Source organism: Phaseolus vulgaris, chromosome 8 (genome assembly GCF_000499845.2).
Source record: "Phaseolus vulgaris cultivar G19833 chromosome 8, P. vulgaris v2.0, whole genome shotgun sequence".
NCBI classification, from domain to species: domain Eukaryota; kingdom Viridiplantae; phylum Streptophyta; class Magnoliopsida; order Fabales; family Fabaceae; genus Phaseolus; species Phaseolus vulgaris.
In genome coordinates this window covers 1,523,910-1,549,482 of record NC_023752.2, presented here as the reverse complement: position 1 = coordinate 1,549,482, position 25,573 = coordinate 1,523,910, and the positions used below count along the sequence as shown (strand labels likewise).

General features: G+C 32.1%; 2 protein-coding genes and 1 long non-coding RNA gene across 3 annotated transcripts; 1 reads left to right on the top strand and 2 right to left on the bottom strand.

The window, feature by feature from the left end:
* Nucleotides 1–4,078: 4,078 nt before the first annotated feature.
* LOC137826399 (dirigent protein 9-like) lies at nucleotides 4,079–5,803 on the top strand. Its single transcript, XM_068632358.1, has 2 exons — nucleotides 4,079–4,427; nucleotides 4,765–5,803. The coding sequence occupies exons 1-2, from the start codon at nucleotides 4,167–4,169 to the stop codon at nucleotides 5,692–5,694; spliced, it is 1,191 nt and encodes a 396-aa protein (XP_068488459.1). The 5' UTR covers nucleotides 4,079–4,166; the 3' UTR covers nucleotides 5,695–5,803.
* Nucleotides 5,804–8,427: 2,624 nt separating this feature from the next.
* Nucleotides 8,428–9,898, bottom strand: LOC137824484 (uncharacterized). The gene is made up of 2 exons (XR_011083261.1): nucleotides 9,450–9,898; nucleotides 8,428–8,731 (listed from the first exon to the last, which is right to left on the bottom strand). It is a non-coding gene; the product is annotated as an uncharacterized lncRNA (long non-coding RNA).
* Nucleotides 9,899–12,697: 2,799 nt separating this feature from the next.
* On the bottom strand, nucleotides 12,698–25,360 carry LOC137824182 (histone H3-lysine(4) N-trimethyltransferase ATX1-like). Its single transcript, XM_068629668.1, has 25 exons — nucleotides 24,352–25,360; nucleotides 23,690–23,741; nucleotides 23,523–23,597; nucleotides 23,181–23,403; nucleotides 22,580–22,703; nucleotides 22,341–22,445; nucleotides 21,605–21,810; nucleotides 21,186–21,275; nucleotides 20,918–21,015; nucleotides 20,354–20,524; nucleotides 19,765–19,908; nucleotides 19,339–19,386; nucleotides 19,112–19,223; nucleotides 18,966–19,031; nucleotides 18,824–18,885; nucleotides 18,571–18,627; nucleotides 18,040–18,108; nucleotides 17,760–17,955; nucleotides 16,279–16,563; nucleotides 16,056–16,117; nucleotides 15,892–15,969; nucleotides 15,496–15,591; nucleotides 14,591–14,694; nucleotides 14,315–14,457; nucleotides 12,698–13,083 (listed from the first exon to the last, which is right to left on the bottom strand). Exons 1-24 carry the CDS (start codon nucleotides 24,963–24,965, stop codon nucleotides 14,316–14,318), a joined length of 3,279 nt encoding a protein of 1,092 aa, XP_068485769.1. The 5' UTR covers nucleotides 24,966–25,360; the 3' UTR covers nucleotides 12,698–13,083; nucleotide 14,315.
* Between the last annotated feature and the right edge of the window lie 213 nt (nucleotides 25,361–25,573).

Here is a 25,573-nt window from a genome sequence, read left to right as displayed (position 1 = left end):
CGAATATTGCAGAAGAGGAAGAAGCATTAACATATTCTCTAATACATAACTTTCAATTTACCAAACACAAAATAACTCATTCCTCCTTTAATTTGCATGTCATCAAACCCTAAATATTCCCTTCTTCTTTCCTTTTAACTGTTCTTTTTTCTATACAAGTACTAACTAGTGGTGCAATTAGGGCACATAACTAATTTTAATAAACAACTGAGCAGTGTTCTACAATATTGGTTTAATAAATTAAGAGGGATTTTTCTATTGAAATTAATTTTAATATTTTTTATCACAATCTTCAATTTTGAATTAAATGTAAAATTATGTGTATTTCTGAATTTTATAAATATTTAAGTTTGTAAGAGGATTACTTCAAAAAAAAATTTAATATATTTTTATTACTTACCTACAAAATTAATAATTCTAAATGTTAACATTTGAGAAACTATATCTATTAAACACAACAAGTTTATATATCAAATAAAAAATATAATTATTTGATTTTTTTTTATTTTTAAGAAAAACTTAATAATATTATATTAAACATTTTTAACTCGTAATATTGATTTTTGGTTCTGTTTGTTGTTTTTCTTAAACTCGGTATTATATTTGAATTGAAAACTTGAATTCCCTCAATTGATAAAAAACACAACACTATAAAATTATGTAAAATGTAAAAGAAGGAAAAAAGTAGCAATGTAACTTGAGGTGTAAAATACCATCATGCACGCACGCTTACAGTCACATAATTCTTTAAATTTAAAAAAATTAAAAATAACAACTATCTCAAAATATAATTTATCAATTATTTTTATTTTAAAATAAAAGAATTAGATTAGTCAATATTATTATTATTATTATTAAGGAATAACAACTAAATCAAATGATAAAGAAGAGATAAAAATAATTTGAATGAGATAAAGATATGAAAAAAAACTACTACTATACGGTTTAATAAACTTTTTCGTTCACAAATTATTTTATGCTTAAAATTTAAAATAAATAACTGTGTTTTACGGAATGACAGATTCGTATTAAAAATAAAATAAAAAATAGTTTTCAATTAATTATAAAAATAATTAGTTATTTAGTAAATACTTAAAAAAAAGAAAATGACTAAAATATCTAAAATAAAATATTAATAAGGATAAAATAGGAATAAATATGTATAAAAGACAGTTAAAATGGAAATCCCTTTTTATATACCGGTATAGAAAATAAAAAATATGTAATTTGTTTAGATACTTATTTGATATTATAAGAATATATTTTTAATTTTATTAATTTTAAAAATCATATAATTTTTTTACATTTAAAAAAAACGTTTACCTAATTATGTAATTAATGTAAATGATTTTAAATCTTTTTCCTATTTATATTCATGAGCACTTAAATATAATTTATATTTAAATCTATATTTTTAGGTTTAATTATCTTTATTATGTCATTATTTATTTGTATTATAAAAAAAATCAATTGTGTCTCTAAGATTAAAAATATGACAATATAACTATTTTTCTTCAAAACTTCATAATCAAATTTAACAACATACATAAATAATAATAAAAAGTAATTAAACCTTTTTTCTTAATTAATCTCTTTGTTCTATTATAAAATAAAGTTGAAAAATTACTATTGATAAAAGAACTAAAATATTGAAATTCATTTTTTGTTACAACACATAACTTAAATCTCATGAAATACAATTAAAATCACCAAAGATTTTAGAGAAGAATGTATGTACGGAGAATCCATAAATTTTTTTTCAAAGAGTAAATCGCAATTGAAATTGAATATTTAACTAAACTTAAAAAACAAACTATATAAGAATTTTATAATTGACTGTAATAAGATTGAAACATCCTTATAATATTCCATATTTATTCATTCTTTTATTAATTAGGTTGGAGATCACACATGAGATTATGATATTTCATTCTTTATAAAAAAATCATTTCTTAACCGGTATCATGATCATTTAATATCTATCATAACAAGAATAGTTTGATGACCTATCGTGACACCCACTATAGAACCGTTATACGAACCACTTATAACATTTAAGGTTGAGTTAGACTTGGAGTCAACTTTTTAATATATTTAAAAAAAAAAACAAAGTTAACCTTCACCAAAAATTAAGTTTATGATATGTGCCTCCATGGCAACACATTGTTGGACAAATTTTTATTTTTTAAAATTATATAAAATAATTTGAACATAAAAGGTATTGTTGTGTAAAAAAGGTAGAAAAATGATATAATTGGAAGATGATATGTAGAAGGCAAAAGTGGGTTTTAGGTTGAGTGGTTGCGAAGGGAATACTAATTCGTGAATTTTGCAAGTTGTGTGATTTAAGCAGTTATTCCCAGTTCCAACCCATGTAATGTCAAATCTAAAAAACCCTTTATTCAGAAAGTGACTCGTCGATGCCCAACTACCTTTATTACTCCTAATTTCTTTGCTAATCAGATTCAGCAGTAATAATAATAAGAAGAAGAATAGCAACTTTGAATACATGTTATGAATATTGTTAAACACAGTTTTTTTCGTACAACATGAAGAAAAACACTTATGTTACATAATTTATTGGCAACAAAACTTTTCTGGGTTATTCAACCCCTCATATGTTAATTTAATCAACAATGAATATAAACAGTGAAATATTGGGCAGAGAGGAGAAGAATTAAGAGCAGATCCGTGGATGATTATTGAACCAATCGCACTCAGCAGCTTAATTTCACATCAACTTTCCAATGTTAGATAAGAGATATCATCACAGATTTATGTTATGCTTGGTTTTGCAAAGAAAAGTGAGGACAAAAAAAGTAAAAAGGAAAGAAGAAAAGCTGTAAATAGGATAAATTTGAAATATACTAGAACAGAACCTCAAAGACAAGCTTTGCTTGAATAGTAAAGAAGATATTTGTGAATATTATCAGAAACAGGACAAAGACTAAGTGTTGAATGTTAAATTTCATGAACTAGAAGTTAAGTTTCAGTACCGTTTCTGATTAATTTCTAGATGAAGAAGAATAAATTAATATCAACCAGCAGAGTGATCCAATCCTTATACAAATCTAAAACGTAATAATAAATCTCTACCTAAAGTAGTAGAAATATAGCACTGTAAACAAAAATTGGAGAGAAAGCAGAAGTATTGTCTTCCAAGATGCCAAGGGTCTTGTATGGGTAATATTTTGGAAAGTCTGAAGTAAACTTTTGTTTTGCAAATTTCAGCTTCCTTTTTAGTTGCAGTAGCAAAATCAATTCAATATAACTTTTTACAAGCCTAAAATTAAACTATGTGAGAGCATAAACAAAGTTACTTTTGAAACACTACTCTAGAGTGTGCATTATCTAACAATCAATAGAACTTCTAATTGTGCAAAGGGTAATTGCATGATAGTACCATAAAATCAAAATCCAAACCCACTACAAGTAGTTTTCTAAAACTGCTACAGGCTGGGGAAAAATGTTGTGTTTTTTTTCCACAAACGTCTCTGTCATGCACCAATTAGTGAAGTAGGAAACAATTATTGCACATTTCAACCTTTTATTTTAATAGTTAAGTGCGTTGGAGTATGAAATTGCATTTGTATGGCAATTTCACATTGTGAATTAACTTCATTAATCTGATATCAGTTATCTCAAGCATTGTAACATTATCCCGTTTTCACTGCATTCTGCTTAAGTGTGATCCATGTAAATAAAAATGTCTCTGTCTATTGGTAACTTCATTTCATTGAATATAATGGTATCCCCTACCAATGATAAATGGATACCGAAATCTTGATCATACGAAAACAGATACAAGGTTATTATTACCTCCAAATATAACTTTTGTTATGTAATTTTAGAAGATCATCCAATTGTTTATCACATAATAAAGCAGTGTGATTATAATCATGTAGTTTTGTTAACAACATATACCTATAATAATTGATGAGGAGTTGTTTTAACCAAAACACCCCATCACAGACCAATATATCCAACCACTCCATTATACTTTTCCTTCCTTGACCAAATATTCTATCAGCTCCACTTTAAGATTAAATACATACCCTCTCCTTGTACGTGTGTGTATATATATAACAGCCAGAATCATCTTCATCAATAACAAAATCCTCCTCTCAAATCCTAGTAAAACACATCCCCCACCAATTGTTTGTAAAATGGCCAATGTTGCACACAATGGTAACACTTGTCAGGTCACCCTCTGTCTTTTGTTTCTAACCACGACCTTCTTTATTGTCAACTCTGCAAGGATCCTAGATGAAGTGGAACCCCAACCTCAAGCCATAGGCAACTTAGCAGCATCTGGAGCTGTCAATCCTTCTTCATTCATAACCGGTCCAGCCACCACAACACCACAGACAACTTCTGCCACCACTTTGCCAATTAACCAAACACCTGCAGCCACAACCACATCACTGGTAGGCTATGAAGCTCAAATACTTTTATATATTTGATTGATATATATCTATAGAGCATTCATGTCTTCAAAAAAATATTATAAGATTTTAGCATAGCTTCTATATTTCTATAGAAGCATGCATAAGTATAATAAAGAAATGTAGAGGCATTGTCCTTTATTGATAGAAAAAGAAAATCTTTATGCATGATTTAAACAAAGGAATGAGATTGAACTTATTATAGGAAGTGATTTCTTAATATGACGATGCATAGTTTCTAATTGGTTTTTACTAATATCTAAGAAGTATAAGGGTATCTTCATATCTAATACATTAATGCATCCATCCATTATAACAGATAGGCCCTGCCACCACTTTGCCAAGTGGTCAAACACCTGCAGCCACCACCATCAGCCCTGTTGCTGCAGAAGAATCTGGAGATGAAGACAGTGCAGACCCCCTTGCTCCTGAAACAGAAGCTCCAGCAGAGGACATTACTCCAGTGGCAACTCCTATCCCAGGAGTGCTGCCAGCTATCCCTAATGCAACACCTGTGACACCAAATCCTGTGACAAAAGAGCCATCCTTCTCTTTCTTCATGCATGACATCCTTGGGGGGTCACATCCATCAGCAAGAGTGGTGGCAGGAATTGTAGCAAACACTGATGTCACTGGCCTGCCATTCTCCAAGCTCAACAACAACCTCTTCCCAATCACTGGAGGAATCCCACTGGTGAATCCCAAGCTCAATGGCATCATCACCAACAACAACCTCCCAAACCTTGTTGGTCTCAGTGGTGCACAATCCTCTACTGTGTTTAAGAACAGTGGCACCAGCAACACTGTGGCTGGAAGCAACAACCAGCCATTTGTCTCGGCAGGTAACCTCCCTGCAGGGTTCACCATCCAGAAGCTCATGTTTGGGTCGGTGACAGTGATTGATGACCAGTTAACAGAAGGGCATGAGCTAGATTCTGCTGTGATTGGAAGGGCACAGGGATTATACTTGGCAAGTTCATTGGATGGCACTAGCCAGACCATTTTGCTGACTATTTTGTTGCATGGTGGCGAACATGATCAGCATCATGAAGGGTTGGAGGATAGTATAAGTCTCTTCGGGATTCATAGAACAGCTTCAACAGAATCTGAGATAGCAGTGATTGGTGGATCTGGTAAGTATGAGAATGCTAGAGGTTATGTTTCACTTGAGACCCTTCTGAAGGAGGACCAGCACACCACAGATGGGGTGGACACCATCTTGCATTTCAATGTCTATCTCACTGAGTAGAAATTGTCTACAATTGAATTGCTTTCATATTTGGAGTTAAGTTTGAATTTGTGTATGGTTGTTCAAATTGGAAATGTCTCAGTTAATGCTTGATTATGTTTGAAACATAGCTCATCTTGCTCCCTTCTTTTCTTATACCATTACTCCATATCTCATTTTGTCATGCCATCACCTCCTTGTGTAGAATTATCACTATCTTACTTTATTAATACATCATTTTAGGTTTACTTCAATTTTTATATGGGGAATGGAAAAATTATTTACTTTTCCGATGTTATGACTGGACAAGATTAACATTGGATAGAAGGTTCACCTCAAGTTATTGTTTTCTTATTAAGACAAAATAGTACATAATTGTAAGATTTAACACCAAAGTCAAATATCATGTCAAATTACAGTTGCAATGCAAAATTACAAGTCAGTCTTTTAAATGGAACAGAACGTATCAGAAAGCTCTTCATCTGCAACTGCCACTGTAACCGCAATGGCCGAAAAGCAAGAAACCAAATCTCCACTTCTCTCTGCGAAATCGCACAAGCGCCGCCGCCCGAAAGAGGATCCGAGTCCACGGAAACGGGGGAGGAGCGACGGAGTTAGGTCTTGGCTTTTGGAGTTAGAGCTGAGTAAGTATGCGCCTATATTTGAGCTCCATGAGATCGATGAGGAGTCGCTTCTCAGGTTAACAATGTCGCGTCTTGAACGCATGGGGATCCTCCCTATTGGGCCCAGAAGGATAATGGTCCATGCAATCCAGAAGCTGAGGAAACGACTTCCTTGACCGTGGTGTAATGGGTATGTATGTGTAGCTTTTTACTTTGTTCTGGTTTTCTATTCTCATAAATGTCTCTTTTTACTTTGTGTAATGGTATGTATGTATTCAATTCTCATTATGCTGTAACCTTGATTTGTGTCAATTTTTTCATGCATTCACATAGTTATCGCATTTGTAGTTCTTGGATCAAGAAAGGAGCAATAAGATTTTGAATGTGTGCTTTGAATCTGGTTTATTGAATTAAAACATGTGTTGTCCAATCTCTGTCTGATGGTTGAGTTGTTGAATGTGGGAAATCTGTGGAAAATTGAATTCGGGAAAGGGAATTTGGATCTTTAGTTGGTTTCACATGAATTGTCTTAAATGACTTTATTTGTGATTGATATATGGTGTCTGTTATGTTGAACCACATTTGGATTCATTGTTTGTGTTTTGAGAGTTGCATTAATTTAATTGTGTTTTGATTGGAGAAGTGTGTGGTGGTGATTGGTGCTATGATGCTTGTAGCAGGTGGTTATGGAGTGGCTACTGGAGGACCTCTGCTTGGAGTCTTTGTTACAATCATGAAATGAGTACTATGCAGTCATATGTTGTTTGGTTTTACGGACAATAGAAGTATATGTTGACTAAATTGCTAGTCTCAGTTTCTTTCTCATTCCTGAAAATTTCCATTCTTCTCAAATGTGAACAGTTTTGTTCCAAGGTTTCTGCAATAGCCCTGAGCAATCTTTAACAAATCAGTCACAGTTGTGGAAGGGTTAACACACACCACAAAGTTATTTGTTCTTAATTCATACATGCATCAATGATCACGATCATCTAAATGACACATAACCAACTTTCTCTTTTACATAAGCAACGACGCTTAACCTCAGACTTAATAGTCAATTTGGATATGTTTTAAAAAACAGAGTAACCAAATTGATTTTTTTTTTAAATTAAATGTATCGACAAATAAGGTAATTGAATAAAAAAAACTAATAATGTTTCATAATTTTTTTAAATAAAAATATTTTTAAAATTATAATTGATCAAATATTTTTTTTAAATCAAAAAATTAAATTAGTTAATATTATTATTATTATTTTATATGATTAAAAATATCTAATTAGTTTAAATAAAATGTTTACGTAACTATATAATTTTTTTTATACTTAATAAAAATTGATATCTAAATCTATATTTTTAGGTTAGTTATCTTTTTTTATGTCATTATTTATTTAGTTAGTTATATTTTCAATAAAAAATCAATTTTCTAAGTTTCAAAAATATGACAATATAACTATTTTTCTTCAAGACTTCAGATTAAATTTAATAACAAAAAAAAATGATTTAACCTTTTTTATTAATTAATCTCTTTGTTTTATTATGAAAACCTCATTTCTCATTTCTTAGTATTATGAAATCAAGTTGAAAAAATACTAGTAAAAAAAAGCATTGAACTATTGAAATTCATTTTTTTTTCCAAGAAATACAATCAAAATCACCAAAGATTTTAGAGAAGGATGTATGAAATTTTTCTCATAAATAAATAATTTGATCATAATCGAAATTAACTAATTAACCCAATTTTAAAAGGTTAACATATACAAGAATTATAATATGTGTTGACGATAATAAGGTTGAAATATTCCTATAATATTTTTTATTTTTTATTGATTAAACTTAGTTCACAAATTCGATTCACGAGACTGATATGAAAAAGAGTACAATAAAAATTATGAGCCCAAATAAATAATCTTAAAAGATTTTTTAAAAAATAAAGAAAAAAAAAATTCACCATAGCATAAGTTCTCACCATATTCATAACAGAAATGTAAAACAACATCATAGAACATAACATAATAGATAGATAATTAACCATAAATATAAAACATCACTCAAATATGTAGTATTGTTGTTTAAGTTATAACTCTAAAAATACTTCATAGTTAAATTTAAGATTCTCAAACATATCACAATTATTTAAAAACAAAACAACAATATCAATACTCAATCAAGAAATAATATTATATCATATCAATCTTGCACACAAGGATTGTGCCTCTAGCCCCTATTTAACTTAATTTGCTAGGGTTAGGTGACTTCCTGCATCGCACTGATAGGCTTAATGATAAAAACATAAAAATAACACAATTAATCTGACGTATTCTCGCGGTTGAGTTGGACTTTTTCCTCTCTTTTGTGTGTTCTGGACCTTCCAACTTTCTCCTTTTAGCATATATCATTATTCTTTAGTCCAAATCTCTATTCTTTTATACAAACCTGTCATTAACACCAAATTTGAGAATAAAATACTTTTATATTCAATTAAAGATCATAAAAAAAATGTAAAAAATTATAAATTCATAAATTAAAAGTTATTTTATACTTATCTTAACAATTAATATATTTAAATGTCTATATTTTAATATGAAATATTATTAAAATTATACGCTTATCAAATACAAAATTTGAAAATATTTGCATATATCAAAGAGTAGTTGTGAGAATGTTTCAATAAACCTCTCTCCATGTTTAACATGTGTAGAGAACAAAAGAAACAAAATTAAATTTAGTCATAACTCATGTAAAAATTAATATAAAAAACTTCTATAATTAATTGAATTTGTTCCAAAAAAACACTTTTAGAAGAAAAATATAAAAATAAAATAAAATAAATCTGTTAATAAAGTAATTTATAAAAAAAAAATCTTATTAGCTTCTACAAAATCTAATCCTAAATTGATGTATAAGTTTATTGCAATATATGAAAAAATAACAAAATCTACATTCCAACTTTAAAATTATAATATTATAGCAACTAAATCAGTTAATATTTAATATTATAGCAACTAAATCAGTTAATATTATAGCAACTAAATAATCAGTTAATATTATACAAGTAAATCCGTTTGGCAAAAAGTATTGACTATAAACATATATAAAGCAGCACTCCATTTGAATTAAGAACTTCTCTTGAAGATCAAGATCGAGCAGATACCTCTCCTCTTGAAGCAATGGATCTTGAAGTTTCAGACAGCGCAGCAGAAAGCTCCTCATCTGCCTCTACCACTGTAACCACAGTGGCCGAAGAGCAAGAAATCAACTCTCCAGTTCTCTCTGCGGAATCGCACATGCGTCGCCCGAGTCTGCCGAAACGGAGAAAGAGCGATGGAATTAGGTCTTGGCTTTTCGAATTAGGACTTAGTCACTACGCGACTGTATTTGAGTTGCATGATATCGATGATGAGTCGCTTCCCTTGTTGACATTGAAGGATCTCAAAGATATGGGGATCACTGCTCTTGGGCCCAGAAAGTTAATACACCATGCTATCCAGAAACTGAAGAAATGATCTCAATGGGTATATATGTGTAGCTTTTTTCTTTGTTCTGCTCGTTCTGCTCTTGCTTGTATAGTATTCAATTCTCATTAATATTCTGTTATTCTTTCTTTCCTCTTAAATGTTTATATATATATATATATATATATATATATATATATATATATATATATATATATTTATTTATTTATTTTTTATTTTTTTATTTTTTTATTTTTATTTTTTTTCATATAATTACGTTATAATTCTTAATATTATTTTAATATTTTTTCGTATTATTTAATTATATCATTTTTTTTCTATATAAATAATGACTAGTGGTGCGTTACGCTGGTTTAATAAATTAAAAATGATTTTTCCATTAATATTTAAGTAAAAAGTTTATAATCAAATGTATAGTTGTATTGTTTAAAAAGTTTGTAGACGGAGGATTGAGAGATTTCAAATGTCTCTTTTAATAGGTTTTTATTTTTTATTGAATAAATATATAATTTTAAATCTTAATATTAAGAAATCTAGTTAACTTTTTTTTGTCATTATTTATTTAGTTAGTAGTATTTTCAATAAAAAAAATCAATTCTCTAAGTTTCAAAAATATGACAATATAACTATTTTTCTTCAAAATCAAATTTAATAACATAAATAAATAAAATAATAATAATAATTTAACCTTTTTTATTAATCTTTTTTTTTTTGAAAATCTCATTTCTTAATTATGATCCATTATGAAATCAAGTTGAAAAATTATCTTTGATAAAAGATTGTTACAACAGATACTTAAATTTCATGAAATACAATCAAAATCACCAAAGATTTTAGTGAGGATGTATGAAATTTTTCTCAAAAATAAACAATTTGATCGCAATGGAAATTAACTATTTAATCCAATTTTAAAAAGTCAACCTATACAAGAATTATAATATGTGTTAACGAAACATTTCTATAATATTTCATATTTTTTATTTTTTATTGATAAAAGAAAAAGTTAACCTTCAAATTCTTGTGGTTGGGAAGGGAGGAGTAATCTAAAATCCTAGTTTGTGAATTTTGCAAGTTGTGTTATTTAAGCAGTTATTCCAAGTTCCAACCCATGTAATGTCAAATCTAAAACACCCTTTATTCAGAAAGTGACTCATCGATGCCCAACTACCTTTATTACTCCTAATTTCTGAGCTAATCAGATTCAGAAGTAATAATAAGAAGAAGAATAGCAACTTTGAATACATGTTATAAATATTGTTAAGCACAGTTTTTTTCACACAACATGAAGGAAAACACTATGTTAAATAATTTTATTGGGAACAAGACTTTCTGGGTTATTCAACCCCTCATATGTTTATTTACAAATCTTGTAAATTTAATCAACAATGAATATAAACAATGAAATATTGGGCAGAGAGGAGAAGAATTAAGAGCAGATCCGTGGATGATTATTGAACCAATCGCACTCAGCAGCTTCATTTCACATCAACTTTCCAATGTTAGATAAGAGATATCATCACAGATTTATGTTATGCTTGGTTTTGGAAGGACAAGTGAGGACAAAAAAAAGGTAAAAGGAAAGAAGAAAAGCTGTAAATAGGATAATTTTTTAGGAATTTTATTGTAACTATGTTCTGTTGTTTAATTATTCGATTGATTTTTTATTTTTTATTTTAAAAATTCGTAATTTTGATTTAATTGTTAATTTTTTGTTGTGTTTTTTTAGTTTAATTATATAGACTTAAATATATTCATTATAAGTATTATAAATAATTTAATTAATTAAAATGTTAAAAAAAGTGTATAAAAAAGGTAAATGTTAGATTAAAATTGTAGATAAATAATAATTGGAGACATAAGATGAAAATAAGGAAACAATTTTACAACATAGTAAAAAAAAGATAGGCATGCATAAGTGATGGAATCTATCTATGAGTTCCATCTGTGTGTGTGATCAGCATAAACATTAGCAAACTACAAACATTAGATGACATTGCTATTCATGCTTTTCAGGCTAGAACAACCTCAAAGACAGGCCTTGCTTGAATAATAAAGAAGGTATTTGTGAATGTTATCAGAAACAGGACAAAGACAAAGTTTTGAATGTTAAAGTTCATATACTAGAAGCTTATAATTTACAGGAAATCTACATTCCAACTTCAAAATTAGAATATTGTAGCAACTAAATCAGTTAGTTGCCAAAAAAAGCATTGGCTACAAGAATTTATAAACCACCACTCCATTAGAATTTAAAACTTCTCAAATCAAGATCAATTCCAGGAGTACATACCTCTCTTGAAGCATTTTATTATAAATCGATCTTGAACTTTCAAGCACATGATCAATTTCTACTGAATCAACCTTCCACTCTTCAATTAACAAATCGAGATGGTGTAAAATGCCATCAGAGCATCAATAGAAACTGAGTTTAACATGACGAAATTAAAAAAAAAAAAAAAGTTTATCAAGACGAGTGATGAATTAACTTTGTATCATAACCTACCAATTACCAATTACGTCCAGGTCCCATTTATAATAAGCATAATTTCTAAAATCACAAGAAACCACATAGTACAAGTCAAAAATATATATTCAAGCATTCATTCAGCCTATTTTATAAAACCCAATGTCAACCAAGGAAATCCAACTTCAGGAACTTTTAATATGAATCATTATCCTACTTAGACTAAAAAGGTTGAATATAGTTCATCAATCCCAAAACAGACAAATAATAAATAAACAGCATATACTAATAACTTTGGTAGTGTTTGATCTCACTTTATGGTCCAGTTATGTATTCAGTTCCGTACAAGTTTTGATTTTCTTTGTAGTTTGCATGATATTAACTTCTATAACTCATGCTATTTATATATATACAGGTTTGTCATACCTAAATTCCAGAGGCATGGACACAATCAGCAAGTACTTCCATTCGAAATCTCAATTTCTTTTCATTTTTATGAAGGTTTGAAGTAATTACAACTGTACCTATCCAATGACAAGTTACAATATCTCAGCAAGTTGGTTGAAGTTAAACGGCCGTAATTGTGGCAATGAATTTCAAATGAAACATTTGTAAAAAGTCTGGTACATCTTTCCAATCATTATAACCAGAACTCCAATGGAAACCTCATTGAGCAAACACAAACCGCTCAGTTGGGGATCAGTTGGGGTTATGACGAAACAATGGGAAGAATCAGATGTGCTATGTACAACACTGTCCTTTCAAGAAAATGGTAGAATCCATGACAGAAGTTGTTGGACAAACAATTCATCTTCAGAACGAACTTACATAATATTAGAGTTAAAAATCTGCAAAAATAAAATAAAATCAATAAAGGAGAAAAATAGGGTGGAATGATGAATAGCCAAAAATAAAGGGGACAAAATAGGGTGGAATGATGAATAGTAAAAGTGGCTACAAGTGAATTAAAAAGTAAGAACACGTTTAATCACCAGAATCAATAAAACGTGAGGTTGCAACAAAAATGAAAATCTTCTAATGCAAAGAAACCTCAGAAATACAGCCAGAGAAAAAAAAAACTAATAGTCAAACTAGGTTTAAAACAAAAGGAAAATAGTAAAAACAAAACTCAGTGAGACAAAAACACAAGAAAGATTGGTGAGAATATCCAAATGATGAGAAAAAGATTACAAGGGAAAAGTGGATTAAATAAATAAATAAACTGATACTGAGGAGAGAAGTCATAAACTGTTATTAAATAAAAAGATAAACTAATAATGATAAGAGAGAAGTAAAAAAGTGCTAAATGGTTGTTGTCAGTCACCAGAGGGTCACAAGGTGGTCATGCAACACTGTTTGCTAGGTATTAACTTTTGAAGGGATTTCTAGAAGCTCTAATGTAACCCTATTTTACCCAAAATTACCTCCATAAAATGCCCCTACAGCAATAATATTGGAGGTCATTCTTAGGATATTGAACATCATCCACATGGAACTGCTATAGTACCGTATAAATGCTACTGTTTAGCCCGCACCAGTGAAATGTTACACTGGCAGTACATACAATTAAGTATCAAGTGTCAAGGACAAATTTAACCCTGCTAGCATGGCCTTGTGTCAACATGCTCAAATTAGGTCAATTTTTTTAAATAGAAAGATCCAATATAGACAATAAAATATAAAGTAAAGAAAAAATAAAGCACTAAAATCTCCAAAAAACCAAAAGGAAGAAAACCTGACAAAAAAGGTTGAGTAGCAACACCAAAAACAAACTAAACTAAACTAAATCTTCCCTAAAACCAAATTTAGCAAATTTCCTCAAAATATTATGAATTAAAAGTGAATCAAGCATCCTAAAGAACCACTCTTTAAATTTTCATAATATGAACTGCTCCCTCTGGCCTTAATTGCTTATACTGCAGATTGTGAAGTGAGCTTTTGACAAAAGAAACTATATACCCAAACAGATGGTAAAGCAAGCACGTTCAGCCCCACCCTAATAATCCATGTCAATAAAGTAATGCTTGGAAACTTCAATATTGACCAAACTCGAAAGACAAGAAATACACTATTGGTTACCTCATTCTCCTCTCCAATCTATTAATTCCCTTCGTGGTGCATATAGGGTAGCAGCTCGCTCTTCTGCTTCTGTATCATTTACTATACCTCGGCACTTTGGGAAGCCACAGTAACAAGAAAGCCGTTCGTCAATTGAGAAAAATCTGTCAAATGAATCAGAGAAAGTCAGCACAATATTCAATTTGAATTACAATATTTGCAGAGTGTAATGGAACACAAACAACTAATCCCAACAAAAAAAAGGAGTTTTAGTACTCATTTAGAGAAGAGGGAAACCTATAATCATAAGTGAGCTCTTCCCACTGTTTAATGTCCCTCTTCGCAAATATTATAATATGCTCATCGCCATTAACACTTATTACTCTTGAATAGCAATTTGGCTGCATAAAAAATATTATACAGGTAAGCAACCAAAATAAAGCTGCATGAGTTCCTCAGTAAATAAACAAGTTCCAATACAGTATTTCCAAACTAATTTCAGCAGCATAGTAGTCAGCTCAATATAGTGGCACGAAGCAGCTATATATCAGGTAGCAAGATTGCTGGTATTTTTAAGTCAAGGTACACATTACATAATTTATGCAACAAGTGTATATATGTTGAAAAAAAAACATAAAAGTTAAGATATTCATAAGGATGGATGAAGCCAATAAAGCTGATGCTTGTGAAGATCATGCCCAATTAGAATAAAAGAATTAAAGGGTGGAGCATAGAAAAACAGGAGAGCACAGAACCAAAAACAAACAGTTCCAGACAGAGGAGAAACATTGTAAAAGTCAGGGGTCAGCCCAACAATGAAAATCTTCAGAGAAAATAGCTGGAAAGTGTTGTGTGATGTCAGAAAACTGATAAGACTATTTTAGTGGCCAGAAAACTGAGAAGACAGCTTTATCGCAGTCAATTTGCTACTATGGGTCAATAGTAGAACATTTGTTGTAAACTAGCATATACGAGTGTTAACCAAAGCAATAATATACATATCTTAAATCAGGCATACAAACCCCCCAATATTAAAAATTAGAAACTCCTGCAGGCTCCAGTCTTCACATAGTAAGCTAAAAAAGGGTACATCAAGTGAATTTCATACACCAAAATAAGAAGGCTTATTAAAATGGCAATTATTAACAAGCAACAGATGAAATCATGAAAAATATATAATTAAATTAGAAAAAAAAACGTACTGCACAAGAATGATTTATTAAATGAGCAATGCTTCCTGCTCTAGTAGCATCAATGACTCGTTCATCATCAATCCGAAACATATATGTTCCAGCACCCTGCATAAGGGAAAGAAGCACAGGTTACTACATCCTTTATAAATGGCACTGATACTATCTCGTTTGTGGCAGAAGGTGCTCATATTGACAATCAAAGGTTCTAGATCTACTGTCTCTTTTAGTTGAAGATTTTAGAGCTATCAAAATTATGTCCCCTTCCATCAGAAGCATTTATTAGGTTGAAATCTATATTACTATTAATATAAACTATTAATGGATTGCATATAAAGTGCTTGAAATTGATATACTAAAATTATGTTCCCTTCCATACAAACTCATTTGATAATTCAGAATACTTACCACCAATGAATTGTATATAAAGTGCTCTCTCCGATCAGCTATTGGCGGTCTAACAAGTTCACCAGTGTATTCAATCACCTGAATAAATAAAATAAATATGTCCACCCTTAAATATATAAAATGCTCCAACAATAGATAATGCAAATGGAAAATATTCTCCTTACCATGTCTCCACCTTTATGTGGATGCTTTGCAAAGATGCCAAATCCATGAATTCTTGATTTCCCTTGAAAAAATAAAATATTTAATTTAATGTAAGACAGGAACACTCCATAGTTAAATCTCAAACAACAACCCTGATAAGTAATAGTCAACTATGCAAAAGAGTACATAATTCCCCTTTCCCCAACTATTTTCGAATATATATATTGATAGAATTATTCCTACCAAATGCAAGCCGCTTCCGAAAAGTTTCCCTCATGTACTTATATTTTTCAGAGATAGAAAGTATGTTGTTTGATGTGTCAATCAGAGATGTTCTTAGCCTTTGTTGGCTACAAAAGAATTTAGAGCAGACTCCTCTCCCAGAAGGCTCTGGGTCGTTTAATGCTCCATGCTGGCAGTATCCACCTACTATGTAAGGCTGATTCTCCACAAACAATCGTTTCAATGATGCAGCTGCAAGTGCTTCAGGTTCTTTTCGACCTCTCCTGCCAAAGTAATCATATGGTTCTGCCAACAATAAAAACAAACCTTATTTAATAAAATTATCTTTAAAAATATAGTAACAGAGCTAAAATGCAAAACTCATCAAGTGCAAAAGGAGACTCATTAGCATACCCATAGCCCAATACAAGACATTATCATTTTGATGTTCAGTGCCTCAATCACACTTTTATACTAAAAAGATGACTATACTTAATCTTGATTCCTAAGCTATGCAAAACTGTTTTGGTATATCATAACAACAACCTCCCAATTGATATTAAGGGGGCTATAGGGTATTTCAGCCATTGTGTAAGGCTTACGCCCTTCTCTTAGGGTCAATATTTCAACCTCTAATCCATTAGCATTGTTAGGATCATTGCATTCAAGGTATTATCCACTTTGACATTAGTTTTGAACCTCGCAATTTTGTGCTTTAAATGCATCTCGATAGATTAAAGGAGAAGATTATTTACAAAATCACCCTTAGCCCCGATTATTAAACAACATGGAATTATTTGGTGTACTGGAAACAATGCAGATATGTTAACCTTATACATGTGTCTTCCTGGCCTCTACCTAAGCATCAGAAGAATTAATGCAAAAAACATCCGAAAAATGGTATAACAAACTGGACAACGAAGAACTTGAGCAAGAGATGCACTAGTATTACTTGTAACGTAGCAAAATAACCCATTCAATTGAGAAATGATTGATTTTGAGATTGCATGTATTCATCGGCTGATTTTCCAGATTCAATAAATGGGTGACTTGGAACTGTCATAGGGCATTTTACGCATCAGCTTAGCTACTCTGCCACCCTGCCCTAGCACACACCTATTTCCCTTTCCAGATGGATCCCAAAACTGTTTAATAAACAGTCAATTGTAGACCCAATCAAATCAAAAGTAAACCAATTTCAAGCAATGTAATTTGAGTACGCTTGCCACTAGTCCAGTATGAATCAAAGTGTGTGATATGCTAATCAACTCAGTTTATGTTAAATTGGAAATAAGTGGAACTGAGCTAAAGATTGCAAGCTCCAAAATGATGAACATGAACAAGTATTTACATAAAATAGCAAAGTAACAAGGCAAAAGCTAATTAATTACAGATCACAAAAACATAATTTCTATTTCCTTTTCTTGGTTGCTGGAGGTTAAGCTAGCAAATATTTTGAAAAATTCAATTTGCTTTAGTAAAACAAGTGTCCAACATCATACCACTTCGAGCACAACCAGATGGATTGGGTGGTGGTTCATAGTCTGAACATAGACCAGCAACTCGAACTATACGATCATCAGCAACAGAATGTTCATTAGACGGCTGCCTATGTTTCTTGCAGAAAGAAAGTAAGCGTATGCACTGATCTTCATCATCATCAACAGAAAGTAGATAGAGCCTGTCCTCATTTTCAAGCTATAAATAAAATAATAAAAATAAATAAATAGGCAATAACGTATATTTTTGGATAATAACTGTATCAAGTGGGTAGATAAATACCTCAACGCAGAGGCCAGCAGCACGTGCACAGAGTGGATGATATGCTACTCGGCAAGAACTATTTGAACACTGCAGGATTAACGTTAGGAAAAAAACAATCAAATTTTTTTAAAAAAAAAAAAACAGAAATCTCTTAATGTAACAAATGCTAGTTAAGAAGCCATACATACATACATGCACAAACACACCTATAGTGTACATCAAGTGCGAGTAAGACAAGCTAATATTGAACTCTATAATCAACATTGATGTTCAATATTAGTTTTGCTTGAGTGTAATCTTGACCATTTTTATATATTTGTAGTAGGTCCTAAAGCTCGAACCTATTATGATTCCCCACACAATCATTTCAAAAATTAACACTGAAATTCACACGTTTATATTGTCACTTTAGGTATAAGGTTGTTAATTGATCATTTGATGTGGATTAGGAAACAGATTTTTTTATCTGGCTATTAAGAATATCCTACCTATTGACCAAGAAAAATTCTAGCTTAAACTACTCTTTAATTTAAAACTCATACTACTTACTTGGATGCAGGCACCATAAGATACACCACATATGCTGCATAGCAACTTCCAGCGGTCCTGTTCAGATACAGAATTAAAAGGAAAGCAAATGAAATTGCAGCTTGTAGTTTTAACACTCATGATAAAAACATTGACACAAGCAATTTGGTAAAAAAGAAAAACTAACAAAGATGTTTGCAGCCAAAAACTTCAAGACAAAAGATAAACAAAAGAAAATAGAAAGTGATTAGAATAGTTAACAATGAAAGCCTACCTTGCTGATTCTACTCAAACCATCAATAGGCTCCATTCTCTTGACATCAGCTAAGCAAGTTTCTGGCAAAAATGTTAACACTTAGAAGACATATCCAGATTAAGGAGTAAAAAAGAGTAAATAAAGTCATAGACAAACAAACCAGGTATCCACATGGCACAAGCCAAATGAGCCCACCGGCCATCTGTAGTAGGCTTCATTGCACCACCTAGAACAAACTCCATTAAATACCAAAGACATACAATTCAATTTTTAATTCCGCACATATATTTAAACATTCCAGCATACCTATGAGTGGACATAAGCAGCAAGGTGGAGGTGGAGCTCCTGAACGACATAAGTTGCATAACCATAGCACCCCATTAACAGGTTCTAGTTCTCCATAACATCTAGCATGGACCTAAATGAACATTATAATTTACATTTCAAAATCAATAAATGGATGGAGTAGTACAGCTCTAATAAGCAGTACTTGTCATTGAGGGCAATGAACAAAAAATTTACAGAAGCCATACCATCATTCTGCACTTGTCACACTGCAGAAACAGATTGTTCTCATACTCCTACAAGATAAATAACTGCCATTTAGCAAGCAAAACATGAGGTAAAATTATAAGCAAGCAAACAGCATAGGTAATAACATTTATATTGTCATAATGAATTTGAACCTGGGAGAAAGGAGAAATACAATTGCAACAAAAGAGCATGCAATCATAAAAAATAACAAGCAGGAGCTGTAAAGGATTGAAGAGGAAAACAAAACCCTACCTGGTCCATGAGGCACGTATTGCAAGGGAATAATATTTCTATTTCCTTAGAATGAATTTAAACCACAGGAGAAGGGAGAAACAAGTAACAAAAATTGAGACTAAAAGAGCATGCAAGTATATAAAACAACAAGCAGGAGCTCTAGAGGATTGAAAAGGAAAAGGAAACTCTACCTCATCCATGTGGCACACGTTGCACTTATCGAGGTCAAACCAGTTAATATGAACTTGTCTATAACCAAGAGGCAAGTTATTATGTCTTTGGGAACCTAACTTGCAAAATGAATTCTTTGAAGAGATTTTCGATTTAGACAATCCCTGAAAATAACAACACTTCTTTCAGTAAAAAGAAAACATCAGGTACACAACTTGAAAAGTACATGTATTCTAGCAAAAACACTTGGTTGGCTGAAGAACTTGAATATAGCATAATGACAAAGATGAAGCTAAGCAATAATCATATGCAGCCAATAAAAAATCAAAAAAAGAAACAGAATATTGGGCAGAAGAGAAGCATGTGACTAGATTGGCAATGAAAGAAAAAGTGTCAACTTAATACAACAACAACCAAGTTTTATCCTACTACATGAATTGATAAACCATTGAGCTATATAAAAAACCAACACTCTACAGCTAACTATGTCTTAACGTGCAATAAATTATAACATTTTCAGGTTAATTAATTCCATTAGTTTCTAAATTATTGACTTCATGTCCCAGATCAAAACAAAACAAAGAACTAACTTATAATTAAAGAACATACCTTTATAAGTTTAAGCACCTTAGGATTGGAGAAACCAAACATATCAGACCCAGATTCATAGCCCTTTTCTACCCCACCTTCAGCAAGAGTGCCTTCAGAAGCATTCTTTTCCATTTTTTTTATCTTTTTGAATACCTCGCTCCAACAAGCAGATGGAGTATTACCATTGAACTGCACCAAACATTCATCATAACATGATTAACACATCATTGGCATGGGAAATTATCTTATAGTATCTTACTATCTTGTGGAAGCCAAGGGGAAACCAAGTCAACAAGTAGAGGAAGTTTGCTAAGTAATATAACAACTACCAAACAAACATATAAATCCTGCTATTAAAGATGCAAACAGTATGCCACCATGGATCTTAATTTCTGTCATTAGAAACAAAAAATTACAAAGTAATTTTTAAAAGGAAAAGGGCTGGCATATGTCAAAGATGGTGAAATCAATATATTTACAGGCAAGGTTGTCAGACTCGAGAGTAAAAATGCAAACTAGGACGAATAAAAAAATAATTTCTTATAAAGAAAAAACAAATAAACTCTTATAGTAAAAACCAACCTGCTCGCCACCATCAACTGTCACTCTAAACAGAGGACGAACTTTGGATTCTGGATCTCTCAACACCTCCATCTTATAAGGAGCAAAAACTTCTGGGTCTAGACAACAAAAAAAGAAGATCATGGAAGGTAAAAAACTATAAATCAGAACTAGAAGAATTAAGATATTATATAAGAAGAATAAGACAAGTTTGACTGAAGATTCAAAAAACAACCAAAAGAACATGACAATTCAACATCCCAAACAACAGAAATAATAAATGTTTCACCAGTAACTGAAGTAAACTTCCTCACTGCTGTGTACCCTTCAGGCCAGATGAATTTTCCATCCCTGAATGCAGAATCTTTAACTATTTTTCCTGAATAAAAAAAGAAGTTATTAACATCCCTTTGATTGCACTGGCCACTTGGCAGCCACTACTAGCTAAATAACCAAGCTATTTATGTATCCAAGGAAGTATTTCCAAATCCTTAATCTATCCTATGAAAAGAAGATTACAGAGTTGAAGAGAGTAAACAGTAAAAGGTTATGTTTTGAGGTTGTCTTGAAAATCCGTAAGGAAAATTAGAAACATAACTACATTGCACGATTAATAAATTAAAGATTCAATCAGGTATAAAAGGATTGACATGGAGAAACTCTTGGGAATACATAAATACTTAAACAATGGTAATCAAGAAAAATTACCAAGGCTTAGAATTTGGAGGTCTCCTACTACGTAAGGGAAAGTTTCAACGTTTTCCAGAGCCATTAAAGTCCTCTCGCCATTTAAACACTCATCACCTGAATCTGTACATCCTCCATCCTCTCCACTTACATTGTTACAATTATCAGCTGTACATCTTTTCTGCAACTCTATCATCTCCAAAGGAAGTTTTTGTTCACTTAAATATCTGTTTGAGAAAAAAATTGCAAACAAACAAATTTGAGCAACCATGTTGAACTTCTAGTACCAATGCCTAGAGAGATTTGAAAATGCTACATTGCAGAGAATGAAGGCTTAGCTCATTAATTTAAATTAGCAGATTATGTATGAGCACAACTCCTTAACAATTCCCTTCAGCAACTAAAGCACACACATTAGATATAGTGAACTTGTATGAATTTAAGATCGCCAATCAAGAAAAAAAAAAACTGAAAAGGCCGAGCAATTGTAAGGTGATTACAAAAGAAAACAAGTTTATCAAACTTGCTTCTTCTGTTTAATATATAATCTCCATATTCATCAATGCAATATTCTATAGTAGACACTTAATCGCAATAGATAAATTATAAGAAGCTGAAACAGCAAAACATACAAATTAGCACTAATTTTGTCTAGTAAAAAGGGAATAGAATCATTTTATGGTTCTCAACTTTTGATGTTCTATTTAACAAATATGATAACAGATAACGAGAGAAGAAAAGGCAAGATTAACATTACCTTTTTGCCTCTTCTAAACCTTCAATAAAACTATGTTTCTTGCATTTTGAGTGTAGATCGGTAAGAAGTCCACTGAGAAATGATTTCACCTGTTGCACTCTAACCCTAGAAAACAGGAAGAATATACAACAGAGATGCACATCTTAAAAGGAGGAAAGAATAATACAGTATAGAGATAAAAGTCTCCCACTAAAACATTGAAAACATCATTTTTTTTTAATTTTCACAGAATATCAAACCTTGCAAAGTCATGGGTGCCAAAAAATTGGACAGGAACTGATCTTCCTCCCAAAATCATCTTTAAACCCTTACAGTTTCTAGCAAGTGATTCATCCAAAACAACAGCCGGCCACATTGCATGGCCTGCAAAATAATAAAAAGACACGGGGATGTTACAAAATTAACAAAACCTAATAGTAACTGGACATACTGTGATGTCCTGAAAATAGAGTTTAAAAGAAGGATGTAAAACATTGGTAACAATAAAATTTATTATATTCTGCGTTCTCCTATGATGTGAGATTTGTTTTAACGTGGAGGATAGACTGCATACCAGCCTCCTTCAGTATGATATCAGATACAAGTTAATAATTTACCATATTAAGTTCAACTTTACTGCTTGAATTTGAGAACCGTGTGATAGACTGAATACCAGTCTACTTCATATGATACCAGATACAAATTAATGATTTACCATATCGCATATGAAATCAATGCAGCAAAAATAACACTTATTTAAAGAAGTGGTGCACTAAAATTCTAAAAGATAGGAAGTCAAATCAAATAAAGGTTTCCACGTAAAACCGTCGCAAATGGAACAAAATAAGATTGAGCACAAACCTGTCAGCTTAGCCCATATGATATCCCCAGGCTCAAAGTCTTGACAATCATCCAAACTTGCAGCCATTGCAAGCATCTCCTCAACATCATAATCAGAGACATTATTGTCACGAACTTTGGCAAAATTCAATTTTAAATGTTTCACCTCATCACGGGAAACATGGAATCTTATATTTTCATTTGAAAGAATTAAATTTTCCTCATCTCCGTCATCATACTTGACCTGCACATAATTATTATTAATGAAAGGATGAAATTTCAATTAAGTCCAGTAATGTCAAATACATACATCAAAGCTATTCATATCATTCAAGTGATAATTTAGATAATTAAGGGCCATACATGATGTATCTTAGTTTCCTTGTCATAACTTCTGACATAACCAGTATACGCTTTCAAATCCATGGGCCAATAAACCTGCAGAAAACAAGGTCCAACATCAAAAACCCGTAATTACATGAACAAACTCAATGGAATGAACATACAGTGTAAAAGTTACAAAATATTACCTTGCAACGTAATCCAATAAACACCTCAGGATCAGCATTATCAAAACTCAACCTGCAGTAAGTGCAATAAACAATCATGTAAGGTTTTCTTCTACCATGCAGAAATCACAAACCCATGAAAACAAAAACATCACAACCTATCCAAGAACTAAACATTTTACTTCCCTCCTACACACTAACTATATCACAACCTTACGAAACTTTAATTCCTTCAGTACAAACAAGCACTGCATTTGAAAATAAATATTAAAAGCAAAAAGACAAAATATTCCTTTTCCGCAAATGAGATCTAACGATTAAGATTTCCCCTCCCTCCAACAAAACACGAAGCAGAACTTCAAGTAAAAGCTCAAATTCACGAACATCTATTTGGGCCAAGGTTTAAACATGCAATACTTTCTCAACTCACAGAATTCCCAAGCAGACCCTCCAAGAACATTTACTCAATTAAATTTTCCCCATTCCAACAACAAAACTAGAAGCTGAAATTCAAGCAAAAGCTCAAATGCTCCGACCTTGTATTTCTACAGTCCAAACAGCAATACTTTATTTTTACTTAAAACCCAGAAAACTACAAAGCAGACCCACGAATCCCCAATTTCCACAAGAGCAACGTTTTCTCTCGCAATGCACCAAATACAGACTAAGAAGAAGTAAATTACCCGATCCATTTCTTCACAGGACGAGAATCAGGCGACCCTTTCGGCAAATTCTCCAAGGAACCACACTTAAAATTCCCAGCAGCACCAGAATTCCCGAATTGGTTTCGGCATTCCCTCAATCGAGGTCCGTCAACATCCCCAATCGCAGTGTTCAAATCCACGCCCAGTCTCTCCAGCTCAGTGCTCCCAATTTTCCTCTTCTTCAGCAGCCTCTTCTCATTCTCATTCTCGTCCGCATTCACCTCGCCTTCGGTTTTGCAAAGCGAATCGTAAAACGGCGCCGTGGAAGGGGAATGCCTCTTGCGCCGACGCGAGTAGACGAAGAGCAAGGGAGGCTTGGAAGAAGGGGGCTGCGAGGAGGACGATGAGGACGACGTCGCTTTCTTGTGGTCGTGGTTGTTGAAATGGTGATGCGCCGCGAGCGCCGTGAGCTTTCTAGCCTTGACCTTCTTGGACATGACGTTGGAGGATCCGCTGGCCGTGACGCGGCAGGGCAACGTTGCCGAGTAGAGGTGGTCGAGGGGAAGGTACCGGATGGGAGTGCCACGCGTGGTGTGCACGTCGATGGTGGCGTCGTCGTCGCCACCGCCACCTTCCTGGAACGCCGCTGCCATGTGCAAGGGTAGGAAAATGGCGAAACGAGCTTGGTTAGGGTTTGGGCGAGAGAAAGGAGAAAAGAGAGAGAATTAGAAAAGTGTTGTGTTGTGTTGTGTGTGTTTGATTTGGAGGGAGAGGGTTATTGGCCAAATTATTCTGTTTCCCGCCGTGTGGAAACACACACTCACTCTTCACTCCTTTTCTTCTAAGTGAGATTCATAGAGAGCAGAGAGAGGTGCACACTTCTTGAGTTGCTCACACAACAATAAATAAAAAGGTTAAACAAAACGAAGCTATTATCTATCATCACTTATCTTGTATCTCCTCTTCACCATCATTTCCACACCTAAGTCTTCTTCTTCTGTCACCAGTTTCTGTCAATTTAATTTTTGGTTGATTAATTTGGTAGCATAATAGCACCCCAACTCTTATTTTACTTAAGAAGGTTGAGATGAAATTCGATAAAAAAAAAAATCAATAAATGTGTTTCAAAGTAGATTCTTGATATTGATTTGATAGTGATTACAAAAATTGTTGTAAATAAACTAACTATAGAAACTTTTATATATTAACTTTTCCTGTTCTTGGTGGGAAAGTTTCATTTTATTGCTTCTTGTTATGTGTT